The 22,512-nt window shown below is 36.1% G+C and overlaps 1 protein-coding gene across 1 annotated transcript in view; it reads right to left on the bottom strand.

Annotated features, from left to right (window-relative positions):
* FBXO16 (F-box protein 16) overlaps positions 1–22,512 on the bottom strand; it is a 36,346-nt gene that overhangs the window by 1,177 nt on the left and 12,657 nt on the right. The window contains exons 4-5 of the mRNA XM_046655732.1: positions 7,417–7,623; positions 3,548–3,712 (exon numbers count right to left, since the gene is read on the bottom strand). Of these exons, the coding sequence (XP_046511688.1) occupies positions 3,548–3,712; positions 7,417–7,623 (372 nt within the window). The remainder of the gene's footprint in view (positions 1–3,547; positions 3,713–7,416; positions 7,624–22,512) is intronic.

The following is a 22,512-nucleotide window of genomic DNA, read 5'->3' as shown; positions in this document are numbered from 1 at the left end:
GCATGTAGCAAACCACAGTATTTAATAAATATTTACTCATTTAATGAATGACTGTAGTCCAGTAGATTAAGAAGACATTTTATACTTATATAATCAATAGTGCATGATTGGTTTCGTGTTTAATACTTTGTGCAGGTCTCATTTAGAATGGACATTCACTTCATTTCTCTGAGCTTATATTGAATGAAATCTGTTTTTCTGGAACAGGTTTAGTTGAAAACTACTGGGAATAAATAATACATGATAGAAACAATTTCAGGGGGAAAAATTCAGGCATAAATGCTTGCAATTATATGTAAATAAACATCATTAATTCTGAAAAGTACAAAATGCTTGATACTTTAACAAAATAGATAATAACGAAAACTGTGATGACCTGTCTGTATTAAGAAAACAAAATTTTTCTTCATTTCACCTAAAGTCTTTTTAGAGAATTTTTAAAATCAGGAAGGGATGTTGAATTTTTTGTTAAATGCTTTTGTTTGCATATACCAAAATGACCACACATCTTCTCTTTTTTATTCTGTAAATTACATCAGTTGATTTTTGAATGTTATGTCAACCTTACTGTCCTTGGATACATCCTACGTGGTCATCATGTAGTCTCCTTTTTTTACATATTACTAGATTTAATTTGCTAATATTTTTAAAGGATTTTTATGTCTGTGTTCATGAGAGATATTGGTCTGTGGTTTTGTTTTTTCTTATAAATTCTTTATCTGGTTTTGGTATAAAGGTAATGAGTTGGGAAGCGTTCCCTTTTCCTCTATTTTCTGAAAGAATTTATGTAGAATTGGTATTTCTTCCTTAAATGTGCGACAGAATTCACCAGTAAAGCTATCTGGGTCTGGAGTTTCGTGGAAAGTTTTAAAATTATAAATTCAATTTTTAAATTGATAAAGAATTATTCATATTTTCTATTCCTTATTGAGACTGTTTTGGTAACTTGTGTTTTTCAAGGATTGTGCATTTCATCGAGGCTGTCGAACTTAGCGACATGGGGTGTTCTCTAATTCCCTCATTATCCTAATATTCTCTCATTATCCTTCTAATGTCTACAGGATCTGTAGCGATGCCCCCTCCTTCATTCCTGTTACTAGCAATTTATGTTTTCTCTCTTTCATTTCCTTGATCAGTCTAGCTAGAAACTTATCAATTTTATTTATGTTTTCAAAGCAGCAGTTTTGGTTTTATGGGTTTTCTCTGTTTTCAATTTCATTGATTTCAGCTCTTCGTTATTTCTCCCTACTATCTATTTTGGGTTTAACTTACTCTTCTTTTACTAGATGAAGTCTTTTTGAAATTACGTTTTTTGGAGTAGATAATTTAGCCTTACAGACAGTTATAAAGCTCATTGTAGTCCAGTCCTCTCATTTTAAGGTTGAGGAAACTAGTATTAACCACTACCATCTGCTCATAAAATGATTTCTAAAGCTCTGCTGGAGCACATGCCACGTACAAGGTATTGAGGGGAAGGGAGATGGTGTGGTTGCTTGAGGAGAGCTAAATTATGCTCTACTCTAGTGGCTGTCTGTGTTCACCATCGTTGGAGCCACCACACAGGGAATTATACCAATTATTCTAGTATGTATAGTGCTGACAGTTGACTTTATTAACCTTAGTAGATGACTTTATTAACCTTAGTCAACAGGCTTTATTAACCTTAGTCTTTCTGACTTAGATCTGTTTCTTTAACCAATAAATTTATTAGTTGATTTTATTAACCTTTGTCTTTCTGATTTAGGTCTATTCGTTTAACAGAAAAACTAAAGTTTAATATAACAAAGTACTCCAGAAATTTAATGCTGAGCAAAGAGGTGGCAATTTTCTTGCATAAGAACTACTCATTATTTTTAAATATAGTTATGCATAAATACTGTGTGGAAAAGAGATATTGCTGAAGACACAGCATTAAAGTCAGGTTTTTTTTTTTAAAGATTGACACCTGAGCTAACATCTGTTGCTAATCTCCTTCTTGTTCTTCTTTTTTTTCCTTCTTCTTCTTCTCCCCAAGGCCCCTCAAGTATGTAGTTGTATATTCTAGTTGTAGGTCCTTCTGGTTGTGCTAAAGTCAGTTTTCTATACAATACTCAAAACCTCTTTTCATTCTACAAGTTGGCTCATCACTTTTCTCTCCTCTGCCCCAGAAAGGCCCAAGCTTTAGTTATTAAATGCCATTCTATGCCCCCAACTGCCAATGAGAGAGACGAGAACCCTTGTGTGAAAAGGAGTCACAGCTATTGTAATTTTTAAAATAACTTTTTCCATCACTGCAGTTTAAATTTTTCTTTTTTAAAGAAATCCTTATGTAGCACACCAATTACTGAAATGAGGAAAACTAGTTTTATCACTGCAATTGTAACAATATTAATTATGCATAGTTTATTATTATATTAAATATAGATGGATTCTACTTTGAGAAAACACAATAAAACTAAACCTAAACGAGCAAGTTAGGAGTTGAGTATTCATATTTCAAAAGGGTTCTTCAATTTTAAAAGGATTCACTGCAGCTTTTTCATGGAATATGATACTCCCGTGGTTTTAAAAATCGTTAAAAAATTTAATTTACATGTAATTTTCAGGGACTCATCTATTGTATGAAATGATGTACAACTCTGCGTGTGTATAGATCACGCCATGAAGAAAAGGCTCATAAAAATCTCCCACAAGTTATCTAATCAACTGTGACTACAAGAATGAACATAAACATTGGTTATAATGCATAGAAAACCACCAGAAAAAAACTATTCTTGCATATTTACTTTTTATGATTATATGTAAATGCTTTACATTACTGGTTTCTAGCTTAAAAAGAACTTTAATATGCCCATTATGCCTCTGTCTAATTACTGATTTATTGGAAAACTTTCCTTAATTAATGAAACAAAAATAAACTTCAGCTCACCTGGTGGAATCGTAGCAAATTTGAATTAGTAAGCAAAATTTGATGAGCCGTAGGTAACAAACGCTGTATGTTACCCACAGAGTCCCAGTGTCAGAACTGTCTGGGATCTGAGTCAGAGATACAGAAATCCTGGCCCTGGACACAGTGAGGAGCTCCAGAGCCCCAACCTTCTGGGTGGAACTGTGGTTTGGGAGTGTCAGATGAGGGCTCTCAACTAACATGCACATCTCGAAAAGGACTGTCAAATTCTCCAAAAAGGAGAATTTTTTTTGAAGAAGAAGATTAGCTCTGAGCTAACATCTGCCTCCAGTCCTCCTCTTTTTGCTGAGGAAGACTGGCCCTGAGCTAACATCCGTGCCCATCTTCCTCTACTTTATATGTGGGACGCCTACCACAGCATGGCTTGACAAGCGGTGCCATGTCTGCACCCGGGATCCAAACCAGTGAACCTGGGGCCACCGAAGCGAACGTGCGCACTTAATCGCTGCACCACCAGGCAGCCCCAAAAAGGAGAATTTTGAAGTCATGGTATATTTCATTTGAACGACCTCCCTTCCCCAACTTTGATCATTCAGTCTTAGCTCTAGAATTCCTAAATAGCTGATGTTTGTAAGTTTGTTGTTTTTGCCCCCAATTTACCTTAGGCTTGGTAACATGAAGTTCTTTCACCATTTGAATATAGTGCTTCTTCCATACACCCTGCTCAAAGGGAGTTGGAGAGAAATTGATGTACCAGTTAAACCGCAAACATTTGAGCATCCAGAGCTGATCCAGCTCAGTTAAGTTCTTCCAATGCCAGCTCACCTGGGAAAACAAGGACAGCTGAAAAACACCTGCTCAGTTTACATGCCCACTTTCTCTAGGTTTTGAGCTGTCACCCTGCACCTGAGATAACTTTTTTGTCCTTTTCTTCCAAATCACAGCTTAAACAGTTACCTTTTACGTGAAGTGCTTCCTATCCAGGCAGAAGGATTTTCTCTAAGTGTTAATTCAAACTTAGAATCAGAGCCGACTAATATTTATTGAGCACCCACTAACCATCCTCATAGCAACCTAAGGAGGTAAGTATAATTATTAGTCTCATGTTGCAAATAAGGAAACTGAGGCTCAGATAGGTTTGGAACTTTCTAAAGGTTCCTGAAGGTCATATGAGAGTTATATGAAGATTATAGAAAATCAGGTCTGTATGTTGTTTATTCTTTTCATTAGTATGCTTCCATTTTCCCTGCATTCTTATGATTTAACTAAATATAAATTTTATAAAGGGAACACAATTACTGATACTATATGGTGTGTCCTATATATCCTTTAAGATTCCATAGAGCACAAAGTATTTTTTATATACATTCCATTTCCACAAAATTATGGTCGGTGCCACACATCTAGCAAACGGTGGAGGTTACCCTACTACATGTAGCAGTATTTACAATAATTTACTCCAGGTTTTGAATAAGACTTGATGGAAACTAGGATCATGTTCATAAATAAAGTTGAGACTTGTCATTTTGTCTGTTATCCATAAGAGTTGCAAAGGTGACATGTAACTTTCAAACTCAAATTTCATCCTTGAAAAACTGGCATCTTTTTCAAGATTAATTAATAACTATAATTAATAAGTTACTAATAAGTAACTATAAGTAACTAATAACTTATAGTTATAAGTAATAACTAGTAACTAAGTTAAACTAACTATAACTAACAAGTTAAAAAAATAACTAGTAATTTTTTGAGTTCCAAAAAATAAGTACAATGCTCTATAATGGGCCTTGTTATTCACACATCCATTTTTCTATCCCTCTTTTCTCCCTCCTTCCACCACCATGTATTGAGTTCCTACTAGGTTTAGCAGGGTTTTATGTGCTGAGGAAGAGACATGCAGGAGAGAAGAGGAGACAATTAGAAGAAAAAGCAGGTTTGGGAGCTGCAAGGAGGAAAAAGATTAGAGGATCTGATAGAGCCCCGCAGGAACAGAAATTACATCTACTTTGCTCAACCCAGAAATGAAACAACACCCTTGATCCCCATATGGTTAATTAGCTCAGAATTCAATGGAGAGGTGAGGTTTCGGAGGGAGGGGATGGGAAGAAAAGTTACTCAATTCTCACTTCTTTCCCCCTTTTCCATAGATCTTGTTCAGACCTTGGGTTTTTTTCCCCCAGGGTAGATAAAGTTTTTGTTTGTTTTGCTTTTTGGTGTTTTTTGTTTGTTTTTTTAAGGTAGACAGGGATGAGGAGAATTGAGGGGCACGTAGGAGCTTTCAAAACTATAAGATTCCCACCCCCCATCTTTCTAAACAGCTCAACGCTCACTTTAGTGTAATGACTTTATTGTTTACTTTAAATCTAGCTGAAGAGCAACTGCCTGCATCCTACTCACAGTCAGTCCTGGGAATAAAATACAATGCTCAAATCTTGCGGGATTGACATATGGTGCACGCAGACGACAGGATTAGCAATTTCAAATAACATTTCCCTTGAATGATAAATTCCCATTGTGGAAAACTTGGAAAATTCTGAGAAGTTTAAAGAAAAACAATGCCCATAATCTCATCAATCAGAGATGAGTGTTAACAACCTGATAGAGTTCTCTTCCTTTCCATCTTTTTTCTAGGCATGTACGAAACAAAATTGGAAACTCTATATATACAATTTAAAATCATTCTTTCTTCCTTTTACATATCATAAGCATCTCTGTTCTTCAAAAACATTTTGAAGAAAGTTTTAAAGTTTTCGAACGGCTGCATAATAATTCATGGTATGGCTGTATGATACTCTCCTGTTGTTGGACTTTTAGAATACTATGCTCTTTTAAAAAATTATTTCAATTTTGGAATAGGTAATATGTGGACATTAACACTAAATTCAAAGACACAAAGGGAGACAGTAAAAGGGAAGTCTCTCCCTGTCCTCTAGTCACTCATCTCCTACCATGGACATAACCACTGTTCCCAGCTTCTGGGGTATATCCAGAAATATTCTAGGCCTGTTTTAACAAATACATCCATATTCTTTTTTCTTTCCAAAATGGTAGGACAGTTCTGCACTTCTGCGTTTTTTTACTCATGATATATCTTGGGGATTGTTGCAGTTGATTTAAACAGTCTCCTAATGGCGGATGCTTCCATTGTTTCCAAATTTTTCTATTACAAATAATGCTGCAATATTCTTACCCAGACATAATTTTTGCACATGTTGAGTATACCCATCAGACAAATTCCAAGAAGTAGAACTGCTGGGTCAAAGGCAATCTTTATTTAAAAATTTAATATTACCAAACTGTTCTCCACGGCAGTGGCACCAATGTATCTACCATCAATATGTGCAAGTTCCTGTTTCTCCACATCCTTACCAGAATAGAATATTAGATTAAAAAAACACCTCTGTCATTCTGAGTCATGAAAGATGGTCAGCATAACGAGGCTAAGCATCTTATATATTTTAGAAACATCTGCATTTCTTTCTGTGAACAACTCGTTCATTTTCTTTGCTCATTCTTCTGCTGAGTTGTTGGTTGTTTTTTTTTAAAATATAAGTTTATGGATGTTCTTTGAAAAATAAGGAAATAAGCCCTTCATTGGCAATGTTTTTTCCTTGTTTGCTGTTTGGATTTATTTATGGCATTCTTTTCCATGGAGAAAATTTTAATTTTTACAGTCACAACTTAAAATCTTGCTTTCTTCATTCTTGCTTATAAAATATATATGTCATAAATATAAAATATATATACAATGAATAAAGCAAAATTTTAAATTGTGTATTTTCTCTTAAGGCTTCTGGGTATTATAGAATACTCACAAAATCCTCCTTCCCTATGTTTTCTTTGAATATTTTCATGGTTTCCTTTGGTTTCATATCAATCTTTTATTTAACTAGAATTTTTTTCGGATAGCTGCCCAATTGTCCCAACATAATTACTGAATAATTCATCTTTCTTACTACTTACTGGACTCTATGAAAAAATTCAACAAAACGACTACCAGTTTTATACCTTAAATAAGTTAACTACACTTTAACATACAATGGAATTACTTCTTAAAAAATAATCATCAGCTCCTTTTCCAAGGCCTCTGTGAGCATACCTGCCCACTCAAAACTCTTTTAGACTCACACTCTTTTGCACATATCTCATTAGCACCTTACTCTGAGGTTTTCTATTTATGAATGGCCTGCACTATACAATTTAGCATTTTATTGTATTTGTATGCTATGCACTATAAGACTATCCTGCTGACGAACCATTTCTTCTATGAGTATTTGCCTCCCCAACAAGGTAACACTTTTTTGTGGACATTAATGGTGACTTATACTCCCCCCGTCCTTGTTAGCACTAAATACAGAGTTAGACACAAAGGAGATGGATGTTCATCGAAACTATAGAGATTAAACACACTGACCATCTCATCTATTTCTTGGTTTTGTGTATGTGCTCTTTCCCCCTTAAGTTATCCAAGTTCCAGAGTTTTCCAGGCCTTCCTTTCAAAATGCTGTACACCCCTTCTTTGGCTTTACCTGTGCACAACGACAAAGGCTTCGGGGGTCCAGGAAAGAAAAGATATATAAAGACAACACCCTTGGAAGCTTGGTAGTAAAATCCAGAGCTTCTGCTGGAATTTTTTCCTGAAGCTTTCGACAGCAGAACTTCTGCTGTGACAGAGAGCAGCGTTCTAATAGGCCTGTCAGGATTTTTCTCCTTTGAGAGTCTGTCCATTTGTCAAACTGGAAAAAAAAAGAAAAAGAAAAAAAAAAAACTCCAGGTTCAGTCTAATATTAGAGGTTTATTATAAGGAAGAGATAAGAATGGCATAGAAAGTGAGTTTAGTAATTTATTCCTAATGAATAGCATGTATTTCTTTCCCTAATTAGTAAATTCCATGTTTTGCCACCTATGTCCTTTCTGACATTTATGTGTGAGCATGCGCAAGGCCTGAATGTGTATACAGAAGTGCAATTGGCCTCAGAATTTGCAGTTATATAAGAATAATAAGTTGGGAGCTGACCATATTCATAAACTAAGAAAATATATACTTACAAAATACAATTTCAAGAGAAGGCATTTGGGGCCCCATCCTTCCAAAGAGTTTCTATATTAGCTTATCAGTGCTTAAAGCTTGAAGACCAGAAACAAACCCTTGCAGGAGATAAGGTATAACATGCAAATACCCCTGAGAAGGGGAATCTATGGGTTAAAGTCCCACTAATGTGTAAATGATTGATATGATTGGAGAGGAAATGTCAACAGGTGGACCTGGAAAAAAAGAGTGCCAGAGACAGGAAATAGATGCCAGAGTAATCTGAGGTGGGCCAAACAAAAGCTTTGGTTACTTCACAATTTTCCCAAGAGATAACCCTAAACCAGTCCCAATAACTGGTTGGAGACTGACCAAGTGACTGATCAAAGATAAGAATTTCAGGACTGGCCAAAACCAAAAGAAAGGCTCTTATGGGAACACCTACCAGCTGAATAAGCCACTCTTCCAGAAGCTAAATCTCTCTTTTCTTCCTTAGCCCATTAGAGAAGAGAAAATAGGGAAGTCTTGGGCTACTTGTATTTTGTATACTGTTGCATTTCACATATAGATATTTATTACAGTTATTATAAAGTAATCAGAATTTTATAATGAACTTTAGTTGTACTCATAAAACACACTGACTATCTAAAAAGGCATATAAAGCAAAAATGTATTTTTTACAAGCATTGTGACAAGTCAACTTTATTATAGTCATATGATGGATTTTTTTAATTAGTAGTGTTAAACAACAAAAAATTCAACTGAGTAAATTTAAAAGATAAAATTGGCTTTATTGAACCATTCATGAATTGGGCAGCATCCTATCTAGCAAATAGAAAGGAGCTCCATTGAGCTGCAGAAAGGAAAGGTTTTTGCATTGAGGTAATTAGGAAAGGTTTTTAAAGGTAGAGAGAGTGTGGAAGAAAGGAAATTATTTGCAAAGAATGCATTGTTCTAGGCAAGTTTGCCCTCCTAAGGGGAACAGAGGGGTCTATCAGTGGATCACCTCCTAGTGCTATCCAGGAAATTCTAGGTTGGCTTCTTAAAGATCACATTCCTGGGAAGGTTGAAACTGCAATGACTTTAGGTATTAAGTTTTGGTGGACCTCAGCAAACCGACTCCATTTTGGGGCTGTTGTCCCCTTTTTAACAGTAGGAATACTTCTTGATTAAAACTGTTCATTATTGGGAGGTGACGTCAGCATCATGGTGGAGTGAGTTATTCCCTTTGTCTCTCCCCTCTAAATTACAACTAAATGGACATTCATTAACCAGCAGAAGACTCCCTATACAATACAAGAGGACGCCTGAGAGCCCCATGCAGCTATACATCTGAAGGTGGGTAGACTGGATCGCCAGGAAGCGGTGGAACTAGGGAAGCAGTCCCCCTCCCCCTCCCTGGTGGCAGCCTGCCAACCAAGCGCAGAAGCCCACAGGACCCTCATAGTGAGCACATGACCCAGCCTGCAGTAAGACACCCTGCCTGCACAAGTGTGACCTGCCGAGTGGCAGTGGTTGAGCCCATGTGAAAGTGCCCTGCCTGCTAAGTGCAGTAGCCTACAGGACCAGTCTGTGGGTACAGCACCAGCCCCCATGAAAGCACCCCTCTTGCCAAGTGCAGCAGCTTAGCCTGACATGCATGCCAAGTGCAGTGGCTCCACCTGCACAAGCAAGACCTGCTGCATGGCTGTGACCAGGCCTCGGCAAACACAGAGCAGCTTGACAGGTACAACCACCAGCAGATGGGGCAGGTCAGAAAACACAGCTCCTGCTTGCCCCCAGTGGTGGCAGGTAGAATCTGAAACCTGATACTACCACAAGTCCACTGGCAGAGGATCAATTCATCAAACACCAGGAAGAACTACAGTAATACTGCAGAGCAGAATGAAAAATGATGAGTCTCCAGAAAACAAACTTGAAGTCACAGAAGATTACAATCTAAATGACAGAGAATTCAAAATAGCTGCCATAAAGAAACTCAACAAGTTGCAAGAAAACACAGAAAGACAGTTCAATGAGTTCAGGAATAAAATTAATGAACAGAAGGAATACTTCACCAAAGAGATGGAAGCCCTTAAAGAAAAACTGTAAAGGGGTCAGCTTCATGGCCTAGTGGTTAAGTTCAGCACATTCCATTCAGTGGCCTGGGTTCATGGATTCAGATCCCGGGTGTGGACGTACACCACTTGTCAGCCATGCTGTGCAGCATCCCACATATAAAGTAGAGTAGACTGGAACAGACGTTAGCTCAGGGCAAATCTTCCCCAAGCAAAAAAAGAGGAATATTGGCAACAGATGTTAGCTCAGGGCTAATCTTCCTAAAAAAAAAAAAAAACCTATACAGAAATTCTGGATATGAAGATAAAAAATAATGTATAAAGCATAAAAATAGAGCAGATCTCATGGAGGACAGAATTAGGGAATTAGAAGACAGAAATATGGAAATGCTTCAGGTGGAGGAAGAGAGAGAACTAAGACTTTTTAAAAATGAAGAAATTCTTTGAGAAATATCTGACTCAATTAGGAAAAGTAACATAAGGATTATTGGTATTCCAGAGGGTGAAGTTAGGGAGAAAAGAACACAGAGCTTGTCCAAAGAAATAATAGCTGAGAACTTCCCAAACTTGGGGAAAGAACTGGACTTATAAGCACAGGAAGCCAATAGAACTCCTAATTACATCAATGCAAAAAGACCTTCTACAAAGCAAATAATATTAAAACTGACAAAAGTCAATGACAAAGAAAAAATATTAAGGGCAGCAAGGCAGAAGAAAATAACCTACAAAGGAACCCCTATCAGGCTTTCAGCAGATCTCTCAGCAGAAACTTTACAGCCTAGGAGAGGGTGGAATGATATATTCAAAATACTGAAAGACAAAAACTTTCAGTCAAGAATATCCTATCCAGTGAAACTATCCTTCAGATTTGACAGAGAAATAAAAGCTTTCCCAGATAAACAAAAACTGAGGGAGTTCATCACCACAAGACCTACCTTACAAGAAATGACGAAAGGAGCCCTCCTACCTGAAACAAAAAGGCAAAGGTCCACAAACCTTTGAGCAAGGTGATAAATAGACAGACAAAATGAGAAAACTGCAGCTCTCTATAAGAATAGGTTAACAAATACTTAATTATAACATAAAAGATAAAGGGCAGGAAAGCATCAAAAATAACTATAAACACTTCAATTTAGTCACATACTCACAACACACAAAAAAAATAATTTGTGACCAAAAAAACTCAGAATGGGAAAAAGAAAGGGATGGAACCTGCTTAGGCCCATGAATATAAGAGGCTACAGAAAATGGACTATCTCATCTACAAGATCTTTTTATACAAACTTCATGGTAACCACTAAACAAAAAATAAGAGCAGAGCCACGAATCATAAATAAAGAGAAAACCATCACAGAAAACCACCAAACTGAAATGGCAGCCAGAAAGACAAGGGAAACAAAACAATATAAATATAGATCAATTGGAAAATAAGAGATAAAATGGTAATATTAGGCCCTCATGTATCAATAATCACTCTAAACATAAATGGACTGAATTCTACAATTAAAAGACACAGAGTGACTGGATGGATTAAAAAACAAGACCCAACAATATGCTATCTCCAGGAAACACATCTCAGCTCTAAGGACAAATAGGCTCAGACTGAAGGGATGGAAGATGATACTCCAAGCAAATGGAAAGCAAAAGAAAGCAGGTGTTACCATACTTATATCAGACAAAGCAGGCTTCAAGATAAAAAAAGATAATGAAAGACAAAGAAGGGCAGTATATAATGATAAAAGGGACATTTTACAAAGAGCACATAACACTTATGAATATATATGCACCTAATACAGAAGCACCAAAGTATATAAAGCAACTATTAACAGAACTAAAAGGAGAAATTGACAGCAACACAATAATAGCCGGGGACCTCAACACTCCGCTTACATCAATGGATAGATCATCCAGACACAAAGTCAACAAGGAAAAAGTGGCCTTAAATGAAACAATAGGCCAGATGGACTTAATAGATATATATATAGAACATTCTATCCCCAAATAGCAGAATTACACATCCTTTTCAAGTGCACATTAAACATTCTTAAAGATAGACCATATGTTGGCAAACAAGGCAAGCCTCAATACATTTAAGAAGACTGAAATCATATCAAGCATCTTTTCCAACCACAATGCTATGAAACTAGAAATCAACTACAAGAAAAAAGCTGGGAAAGTCACAAATACATGAAGACTGAGCAACATGCTACTGAACAAGCATTGGATCAATGAAGAAATCAAAGGAGAAATTAAAAAATACCTAGGGACAAATGAAAATGAACACACAACATACCAACTCTTCTGGGATGCAGCAAAAGCAGTTCTAAGAGGGAAATTTATAGCAATACAGGCCCACCTCAACAAACAAGATAATCTCAAACAAGTAATCTTAAACTAGACCTATCAGAACTATAAAAAGAAGAACAAACTAAGCCCAAAGTCAGCAGGAGGGAAATAATAAAAATTAGATCAGAAATAAATGAAATAGAGAATAAAAAAACAACAGAAAGGATCAATGAAACTAAGAGCTGGTTCTTTGAGAAGATAAACAAAACTGACAAACACTTAGCTTGACTCACTAAGAATAAAAGAGAGACAGCTCAAATAAAATTAGAAATGAAAGAGGAGAAATTACAACAGATACTGCAGAAATATAAAGGATTATAAGAGAATACTATGAAAAACTATATGCTAACAAATTGGATAACCTAGAAGAAATGGATAAATTCTTAGACTCCTATAACCTCCCAAAACTGAATCAAGAAGAAATAGAGAATCTGAATAGACCAATCACAAGTAAAGAGATTGAAATAGTAATCAAAAACTTCCCCCCAAAACAAAAGTCCAGGACCAGATGGCTTCTCTGGAGAAGTCTATCAAAAATACCAAGAATATTTAATACTTACCCTTCTCAACCTATTCCAAAAAATTGAAGAAGTTGGGACACTTCCCAATTCATTCTATGAGGCCAACATCACCCTGATAACAAAACCAGACAAGGACAAGACAAACAAATAAAATTACAGGCCAATATAGCTGATGAACATAGATGCAAAAATCCTCAACAAAATATTAGAAAATTGAATACAGCAATATATTAAAAAGATTATACACCATGATCAAGTAGGATTTATATCAGGGATGCAGGGATTTTTCAACATCTGCAAATCAATCAATGTGATACACCACATTAACAAAATGAGGAATAAAAATCACATGATTTGGGCTGGCCCAGTGGCATGGTCGTTAAGTTCGTGTACTCCACTTTGGCAGCCTGAGGTTTGCAGGTTCAGATCATGGGTATGGACCTACATACCACTCATCAAGCCATACTGTGGTGGCGTCCCACATACAAAACTGAGGAATACTGGCACAGATGTTAGCTCAGGGACAATCTTCCTCAAGCAAAAAGAGGAAAATTGGCAACAGATGCTATCTCAGAGTCAATTTTCCTAACAAAAAAAAAAAGAAAGAATGAAAGAAAAAATCACGATTGTTTCAATAGATGCAGAGAAAGCATTTGACAAGTTCCAACATCCATTTACGATAAAAACTCTCAATAAAAGGGGTATATAAGGAAAGTACCTCAACATTGTAAAGGCCATATATAACATACCCACAGCTAACATCATACTTAATGGTGAAAATCTGAAAGTCATCTCTCTGAGAATAGGAATAATACAAGGGTGCCAACTCTCACCACTCTTATTTAATATAGTACTGAAGGTTTTGGCCAGAGCAATTAGGCAAGAAAAAGAAATAAAAGGGATCCAAATTGGAAAGGAAGAAGTAAAATTCTCCTTGTTTGCAGATGCCATGATTCTATATATAGGAAACCCTAAATAATCCACCAGAAAACTATTAGAAATAAGCAACAACTACAGCAAAATTGCAGGGTACAAAATCAACTTACAAAAATAAGTTGCATTTCTGTACTCTAATAACAAACTAATGGAAAGATTACTCAAGAATAGAATCCCATTTACAATCACAAGGAAAAGAATAAAATGTCTAGGAATAAATTTAAGCAAGGAGGTAAAAGGCCTATATGCTGAAAACTAGAAGATATCATTGAAAGCAAATGAAGAAGACATAAAGAAACGGAAAGATATTCCATGCCCATGGATTGGAAGAATAAACATAGTTAAAATGGCCATACTACCTAAAGCAATCTACAGATTCAACGCAATCCCAATCAGAATTCCAATGACATTCTTCATGGAGATAGAACAAAGAATCCTAAAATGTATATGTAACAACAAAAGACCCTGAATAGCCAAAGCAATCCTGAGAAAAAAGGACAAAGCTAGAGGCACCAGAATCCCTGACTTCAAAATATGCTACAAAGCTACAGTAATCAAAACAACATGGTACTGGCAGAAAATCAGACCCACATATCAATGGAATAGAACTGAAAGCCCAGAAATAAAATCACACATCTATGGACAGCTAATCTTTGACAAAGGAGCCAAGAACATACAATGGAGAAAGGAAAGTCTCTTTAATAAATGGTGTTGTGAAAACTGGACAGCCACATGCAAAGGAATGAAAGTAGACCATTATCTTACACGATATACAAAAATTAACTCAAAATATATAAAAGACTTGAATAAGACCTGAAACCATAAAACTTCTAGAAGAAAATATAGGCAGTACACTCTACCACATCAGTCTTAATAGCATCTTTTCAAATACCATGTCTACTCAGGCAAGAGAAACAAAAGAAAAAACAAACAAATGGGACTACATCAGATGAAAAAGCTTCTGCAAGACAAAGAAAACCATGGACAAAATGAAAAGACAGCCCACCAACTGGGAGAAAATATTTGCAAATCATATATCCAATAAGAGGTTAATTTCCAAAATATATAAAGAACTTACACAACTCAACAACAAAAAAGCAAACAACCTGATCAAAAAATGGGCAGAAGATATGACAGATATTTTTCCAAAGAAAATAGATAGATGGCCAACAGGCACATGAAAAAGATGTTCAATGTCACTAATTATTAGGGAAATACAAATCAAAACTACAAAGAGACATCACCTTACACTCATCAGAATGGCTATATGTAAGAAGACAAAAAATAACATGTTAGAGAGGATGCGGAGAAAAGGGAACCCTCATACACTGCTGATAGAAATGCAAACTGGGGCAGCAGCCACTATGGTAAACAGTATGGAGATTTCTCAAAAAAATTAAAAATAGAAATACCACATGATCCAGCTATCCCACTACTGGGTGTTTATCCAGAGAACATGAAATCAACAATACAAAGAGATTTATGCACCCCTGTGTTCACTGCAGCATTATTCACAAGAGCCAAGATGTGCAAGCAACCCAAGTGCCCATCAGTTAATGAATGGATAAAGAAGAAGTGGTATACATACACAGTGGAATACTACTCAGCCATACAAAAGACAAAATCGACCCATTTGTAACAATAGGGATGGACCTTGAGGGTATTGTGTTAATCAAAGAGAAAGATGAACACCGTGTGATCTCACTCATACGTGGAAGATAAACAGACACAGGGATATGGAGAACAGATCAGTGGGTACCAGAGGGGAAGATGGTGGGGGAGGGGAAATGGGTAAAGGGGCACATGTGTATGGTGATGGATAAACACCAGACTATTGGTGGTGAGCATGATGCAGTCTATACAGAAACTGATATATAACATGTACACCTGAAATTACACAATGTTATAAACCAACATGACCTCAATAAGATATTTTTTAAAAAGATAATGAGTATTCTGAACTCAAAAACAACAAAAAATTATTCACTATTATATATTATATTATATTATTCAATGACCCACAAATCTCACTTCGGAGACCATAATTCAAAGGCGGGAAAAAAACCCAAAATGAGAAAAAAAAAAAAAACAAATCCTAAACCTTACCTTTCAAATAAATGACTAAAATTTATTCATGTGTAAGTGTTCTCTGATTTCTCCTTTTTCTCTACACAATCCACATCTCCAACTCCCACAAAAACAGACTTCTTTCCTTTGGGGATGGATTATGAGAATGAATAGAGAGAAGACAAACTGGAATGGCTGGGGCCACGGGAAGGACCAGGCCCAAGAAGCTGCATTGATCTGTAAAATAAGGAGCTAAGGAGGAGGTATGAGGTGACACAAGAGCTGTGGTGCTTTGACTTATTGGGAGCTTGTGGGTTCAGACTGTAATCGCCTCAACAGCAGTTACAGCATGTGAGAGAACTGAGGAGTGAAGGAAGGAGATCTGAGAAGTATTGTTAGGAGGTTTTTTGTTGTTTTTGGTGAGGAAGATTGGCCCTGAGCTAACATCTGTGCCCATCTTCCTCTATTTTGCATGTGGGATGCTGCCACACCATGGCTTGATGCGGGGTGTGTAGGTCCGCGCCAGGGATCCAAACCTGCAAACCCCGGGCTGCAGAAGCAGAGTGTGCAAACTTAACCACTGCCTCTGAGCCTACCCCTGTTATGAGTTTTAAACTGAATCCCCTGTGATTTTTCTTTGAGAGACAAAATGAAAATGGGAATTAATTTTTTAAATTACTTTTAGGCAGTGCTACACAGTTCTGTAGAAACTGAGCTTTGAAGGGACCCAGGACAATTATGGTTACAAACAAATTTTCATGAAATCTTATTATCACTGCAAGAAATCAGAGAAAATCCAAAATGCCTAACAATAGGGGATCAGCTAAGCAAACTGTAAAACATCAACATGATAAGAGGAAATATGGCATTACAGATTAATGGTGGGTTTGGGAATAAGGCCATCAGGAGTCTCACTTCCAATATTCTATTATTTCTAATACTCTTTAGAAATAAGTCACTAATTCCAGCTCCACCACTAGCAACCTCTCAATTTCCTCATTTATACACTAAGTATAATTATATCTAAATTGTAGGATTGTTGTGAGGATTAAATAAAATAATATACGTATGAAATTCCTACTAGAGTGCATGACTCATTGTAGATATGGCAGCTATTGTTATAAAATATCAAAGTTATGTTAAAAAAATAATAAATATGGAGGTTAAATCAATGTAAAAAGAATATATATGCAAATAACTAAATTAAAAAGCATAAAATTACCACGTTTGTGCATTGGCAAAGATGGGAAGTACATTTAGAATGACTGAGGTTAGCTCATCTCCCTTCACTGATGTTCACAAGAAGAGAATGGGCTCAGATTGAAGAATAGCGACTGAAGATGAATATAAAAAAAATTAGTATCATAAAATGCTGAAGAAATCGATAAAAGGAAATATTAAAACATTTTCCTCTAGAGATTAAAAAGATAATTACATTGGTTCCTCATTTATTTCCCTGATTACAGTGGTCAAAGGTAATTTAAATTTGGCTTTGATAGGTATTCTTTGCCTGTAGGGATTTTCCTTTCTAATTGTGCTTGTTTAGGTTAATAGAAAACGAATTTGCATTCCTTGAACTCCTAGCCATTGAAGGCAGCCAGGTTGACTCAGAAGAATGCTTAATGTTGGGGAAAATCCCTTTGGAATTTAAAAGGTGCTAGGAACAATTCAAAAAGTAAATAACCCCTGGAAGAGTTAACCCCACAGGAATTCGATAATCTTCCACATTTCTTGCATCACCTCGTAAGTAAAAATACCCAGAGCATAGTAGCCAGGGATCCAATGTGTGAGATTGGGGAGCAGCTAGGACCATTCTCCTATCCTGGTATCTTGTATGGTATCTCACATCACAGTTAGTTCCTTTTCCACATTACATTACATTATATTACATTACATTACATTATAGTCATAATTAGACTATAATTATATTTTATAATTATTTTTAATGCCTTTTTATAGGGCTTTCCTAACTCAACAGAATTGTGAAAATCCTATGTTTGGAGTAGTTGTTGCAAGGATTCTTGCTGCAGTTTGAGGAAGTGAGGACAGTTGCTAGAGCCACGGGGTTCCACTCATCTCATACTGGACGGCAAGGAAAAGTTCTCAGGGTGTGGTGGATAAGATGAAGGGGGAGGCTTGTTCTTTTTGCTTAGTGGTTACATTAATCTGGTTGAGTTTCTGAGTCCTATTATCAAGAAGTTAACTTCACAATTAAAGTATGAATACATTGTTGTTTTAAAAGTTTCAAATAGGTACATACAGAATTAACCATGAAAATCCTCTCTAACCACTCCTCCCCATCAATCTTACTGAAGTCCCCGGAAATGACGACTGCTCGTATGCAGTTTGATGTTTGTGATTTGTGTAAGTATGCATTTACTTACACATATATCCATCAATAGAGAAGCAGTTAAGCAAATTAGAGTTTACCCATCCTGTGGAATACTACACATCAGTTTAAAAAACAAACAAAATATAGCCATAAATGTCCTGATATGTAGTGAACTCCAGAGCATATTGTTTTCACATTCATTCACGGTAGGATGGATATGCCATGATTTATCTACTCAATTTACTATTGATACCATTTAGGTTGTTTCCAATACATACCCCAAAAACCCTGCAATATCCTGGTATCTGCCTTTTCATGTCCCAAGTGAATATTTCTCTAGTACAGATAAATAGAAGTGGAATTACAAGCATAAAGGATATTGCATTTAAAAATTTAATAGATACTGTCAAATCATCTTTTAAAAGTCTGTACCATTTTACATTCCCTCCAATTGTGTTTTAGGATATTCTCCTACTCCCCAATGAATCCTTACTTACATTAGATATTATCTATCATTTCAGTTTTTGCCACAGAGACAAGGGGGGGTCGTGCAGGAATCTCATCTTTTTTTTTTTTTTTTTTAAGATTGGCACCTGAGCTAACAACTGTGGCCAATCTTTTTTTTTTTTTTTTTTTCTGCTTTGTCTCCCCCAATCCCCCCTGGTATATAGTTGTATATCTTAGTTGCAGGTCCTTCTGGTTGTGGCATAGGGGATGCTGCCTCAATGTGGCCTGATGAGCGGTGCCATGTCCCTGCCCAGGATCCGAACCCTGGGCCGCCGCGGTAGAGCGCGCAAACTTAACCACTCAGCCACGGGGCTGGCCCCGGAATCTCATTGTTTTAATTTGCATTTCTCTAATTTTAGTAAAAATAAGCATATTTTACATGTTTATTGGCCATTTATATATTTTTGTATATTTCACATTCTTCTATTAGCCCATTATTCTATAGAGGTATTTGTATTTATCTTGTTGATTAGTAGGAACTCTTTCTATATCCCAGATATTAATCTTTATCTATCATGCAACTTACAAAATATTTTCCCCCGTTTCTCTTTTGAATTTTTACTCTGAGTATGGTTGTTTCCAGCAGGTTAAAAGTACTGCCATCTAGTCTTTTTCAAATTCTTTATAACATTACTATTGTTTCTGTTCACAACAAAGATGCTGAGAAAAGTTTGAGATGCTTTATTTTCAACTAAAATACTTCTGCTGTTGTTTTCTGTCTAATGGGAGGCAGTTGCCTTTTCTAACAGGAACTGAAGGGCAGAGAAGATTTGAGAGACAAAGGCTTAAGTGGCATGCAACAGCAAAGTAGAAGAGCTTTTCAGTTTCTCAATTATTTTGTTGTTACTGTACAGAACATCAGACAGGAACATGTGCAAATGTATGAAGAAAAGTGACATTCTATGGCCAAATATAAAATACTTTCAGATTGTTTATCATAGAATAGGTTTCATATTACATCTTACCTTACAATGTCCAGATTGTTTTAAACAATGACGTTACTTCTAATACTGGATTGAGCTTTAAAACTAATACTTGATCCCTACAATGAAACTCCCAAGTAATGCTAAGTAAAGAATTGGTATCCTTATTTCTCTTTTCTTTTTATGAAAATGCATTTCTTATGTTATCAATCTCTTATGGTGCTCATGAAACACAAAACATGAAAAAATCTAAAAACCAAAAAGGAGAGAGAAAATTAAATAAGGGTGAATTGGAAATATCCTCCTCAAACTTAATTCATGGAGCTTTCATGGAGGTATATAGACTACTACATGGTCTAGTGAATTTAACGAATACGTTTTTTGTTGGGCAAAAGAGAAAAACCAGTGAGTATCATTTATTCATTTAGAAAATATTTATTACATGCCTGGTAGTATCAAGGAAGGTACACCAAAGATCACAATAGAACCATATCTGCCCCCATAAATTAGTCTCTCGGAGAAGATAATCAGCCATCTTTGCAAATACATGGTTCTATTAGTTATGGTAAAAGAAAAGAATAAACAAGATCTTTAAAAAAGTTTGAAGACCTTGAATTTTATCCAGGGTCATATTAAAAATATTTAATAATTAGCAATGCCACCAAGCAATCAAAATAGACAGAAGCTGGTCAGACACTCCAAACAGTGGGTGAACATTAGCCCTGGTTACATTAACTCAGGGATTTCCACTAATAGTAAGTGAAGTGATGGTGGAAAAATAGTCATTCTAAATAAGTCTCTTTTTAAGTTACTCGTAACAGATGCAAAGTCAGTTTAAAAGCATAAATAGAATATGAGAAAAACTCAGCTAGATTTAAAATTTTTGGTATTTTTCACTTCTTAATTTTTAGTAAACTTATTTTGTAAAATTTTGTTATTATTTTGAATAGGTAATACATTCACATGATTAAAAAAAACAAAAGATACGAAAGTCTATTCAGCTGAAAGACTCTTTTGCACCGTCTCAGAATCACGGTTCTCCTCCCCAGAGGAAACCATGTTGCCCCCTTTCTTGTGAATCCTTCCAGAGATACCATATATACGATTTTTCAAAAATTTAGGTTAATAAATAGCCTCAGACTGGAGCTTGTAGACCACACAGAAAAGAACTGGTGACCAACTGAGACCAACAAGAGCTGTAAGAAATAGTACTTTGTGTTAGTCTCAGTGCATGGACTGAATGTTTGCGTCCCCCCAAATTCATATGTTGAAACCTAATCCCCAAGGTGATGGTATAGCGTCTATATAAAAGAGACCCCAGAGAGATCCCTCACCCTCCTGCCATGTGTGGTTATAGCGAACAGACAGCAGTCTATGAACCAGAAGGCGAGATCTCACCAGACACTGAGTCTGCCAGCACCCTGATCTTGGACTTCTAGAATTATAAGAAATAAATTCCTGTTGTTTATAAGCCACCTAGTCTTTTTAGGTTGTTCGTTATAGTAGCCTGATGGACTAAGACATTTAGGAAAATGAGTTTCAGTAACTCATAGGAAAGGGCATTCTGCCTACTGTTATATTCCAGGTCAAAGATGCTCCCTTAAGAAAGAAGCCTTTGACTGTAAGCTTTAAAGATGGAATATTTCAAGTTTGTTACATATATCAAGAGTTAAAGAAATCCAAGTATAGTTTTTAAAAAGGATTCCCGATTTATTTTTTAAATTGAGATATAACTCACAGGCCATAAAATTAATCATTTTAAGTGTACAAGTCAGTGGTTTTTAGCATATTCACAAGGTTCTATAATCATCACTACTAATTCCAGAACATTTTCATTACTCCAGAAACAAATTTTGTACCCATTGCAGTCAATTCCTCCTCCTCCTGTCCCCTAGGCCGTGGAAACCACTAATTTATTTTCTGTCTCTATGGATTTGCCTATTCTGGACATTTCATACAAATGGAATCATATAACATGTGGACTCTATGTCTGGTTTCTTTCACTTAGGACACTATTTTCAAGGTTCATTCATGCTGTAGCATGTATCAGTATTTTATTCCTTTTTCTTACCCCTGCTTTTTAAAAGTTTTGGTAAAATATACATAACAGAAAACTTACTATGTTAACCATTTTTAAGTGTCCAGTTCAGTGGCATTAAGTACATTCACATTGTAGTGCCACCATCACCAGAACTTTCTCATCATCCCCAATTGAAACCCTGCACCCCTTAAACAATAACTCCCCATTCCTTGGTAACCTCTATTCTACTTTCTACCTCTATGAATCTGACTACTCTAGGTACCTCATATAAGTGGAAACATATAATATTTGTCCTGTTTTGTCTGGCTTATTTCACTTAGCGTAATGTCTTCAAAGTTCATCCATGTTGTAAAACATATCAGAATTTCCTTCCTTTTTAAAGTTGAATAATATCCCCATTCTCATAGATAAATCACATTTTGTTTATCCTTTCATGAGTTGCTGGATATTTGGGTCTCTACACTTTTCGACTATTATGAATAATGCTGCTATGAAAATTCATGCACAAGTTTTTGCATAACCATATGTTTTAAATTCTCTCGGGCGGTAGAGAGTTTTAGGTGGGAGGGTAAAGCAATTTAATGAACACTGCCCAGAGATGGACACTTTGATCATGACCCAGGGATGGACAATGACCACTGGGACTCCGTGTCTCCTTTGAGGAAAAGGTGAGAAAGTCTTCATTTGCATAAAGGATAGTTGTATCTTGTTAGGTAAAAGCATAAAGTTGTTAATTTTCCTTTGGAAGTTTAAGTATATGTACAACGGTGTATATGGATGCTAAGTAGCCAAATGGATGAACTGTGCTGGTTACCAAGCTCCTTTCTCTCAGCTCCCAACTCACCTACACACTACTTTGTGAGTAA

Source organism: Equus quagga, chromosome 3 (genome assembly GCF_021613505.1).
Source record: "Equus quagga isolate Etosha38 chromosome 3, UCLA_HA_Equagga_1.0, whole genome shotgun sequence".
NCBI classification, from domain to species: Eukaryota; Metazoa; Chordata; class Mammalia; order Perissodactyla; family Equidae; genus Equus; species Equus quagga.
Note: the sequence above shows the minus strand (reverse complement) of the source record. Positions and strands in the feature narration are given on the sequence as shown.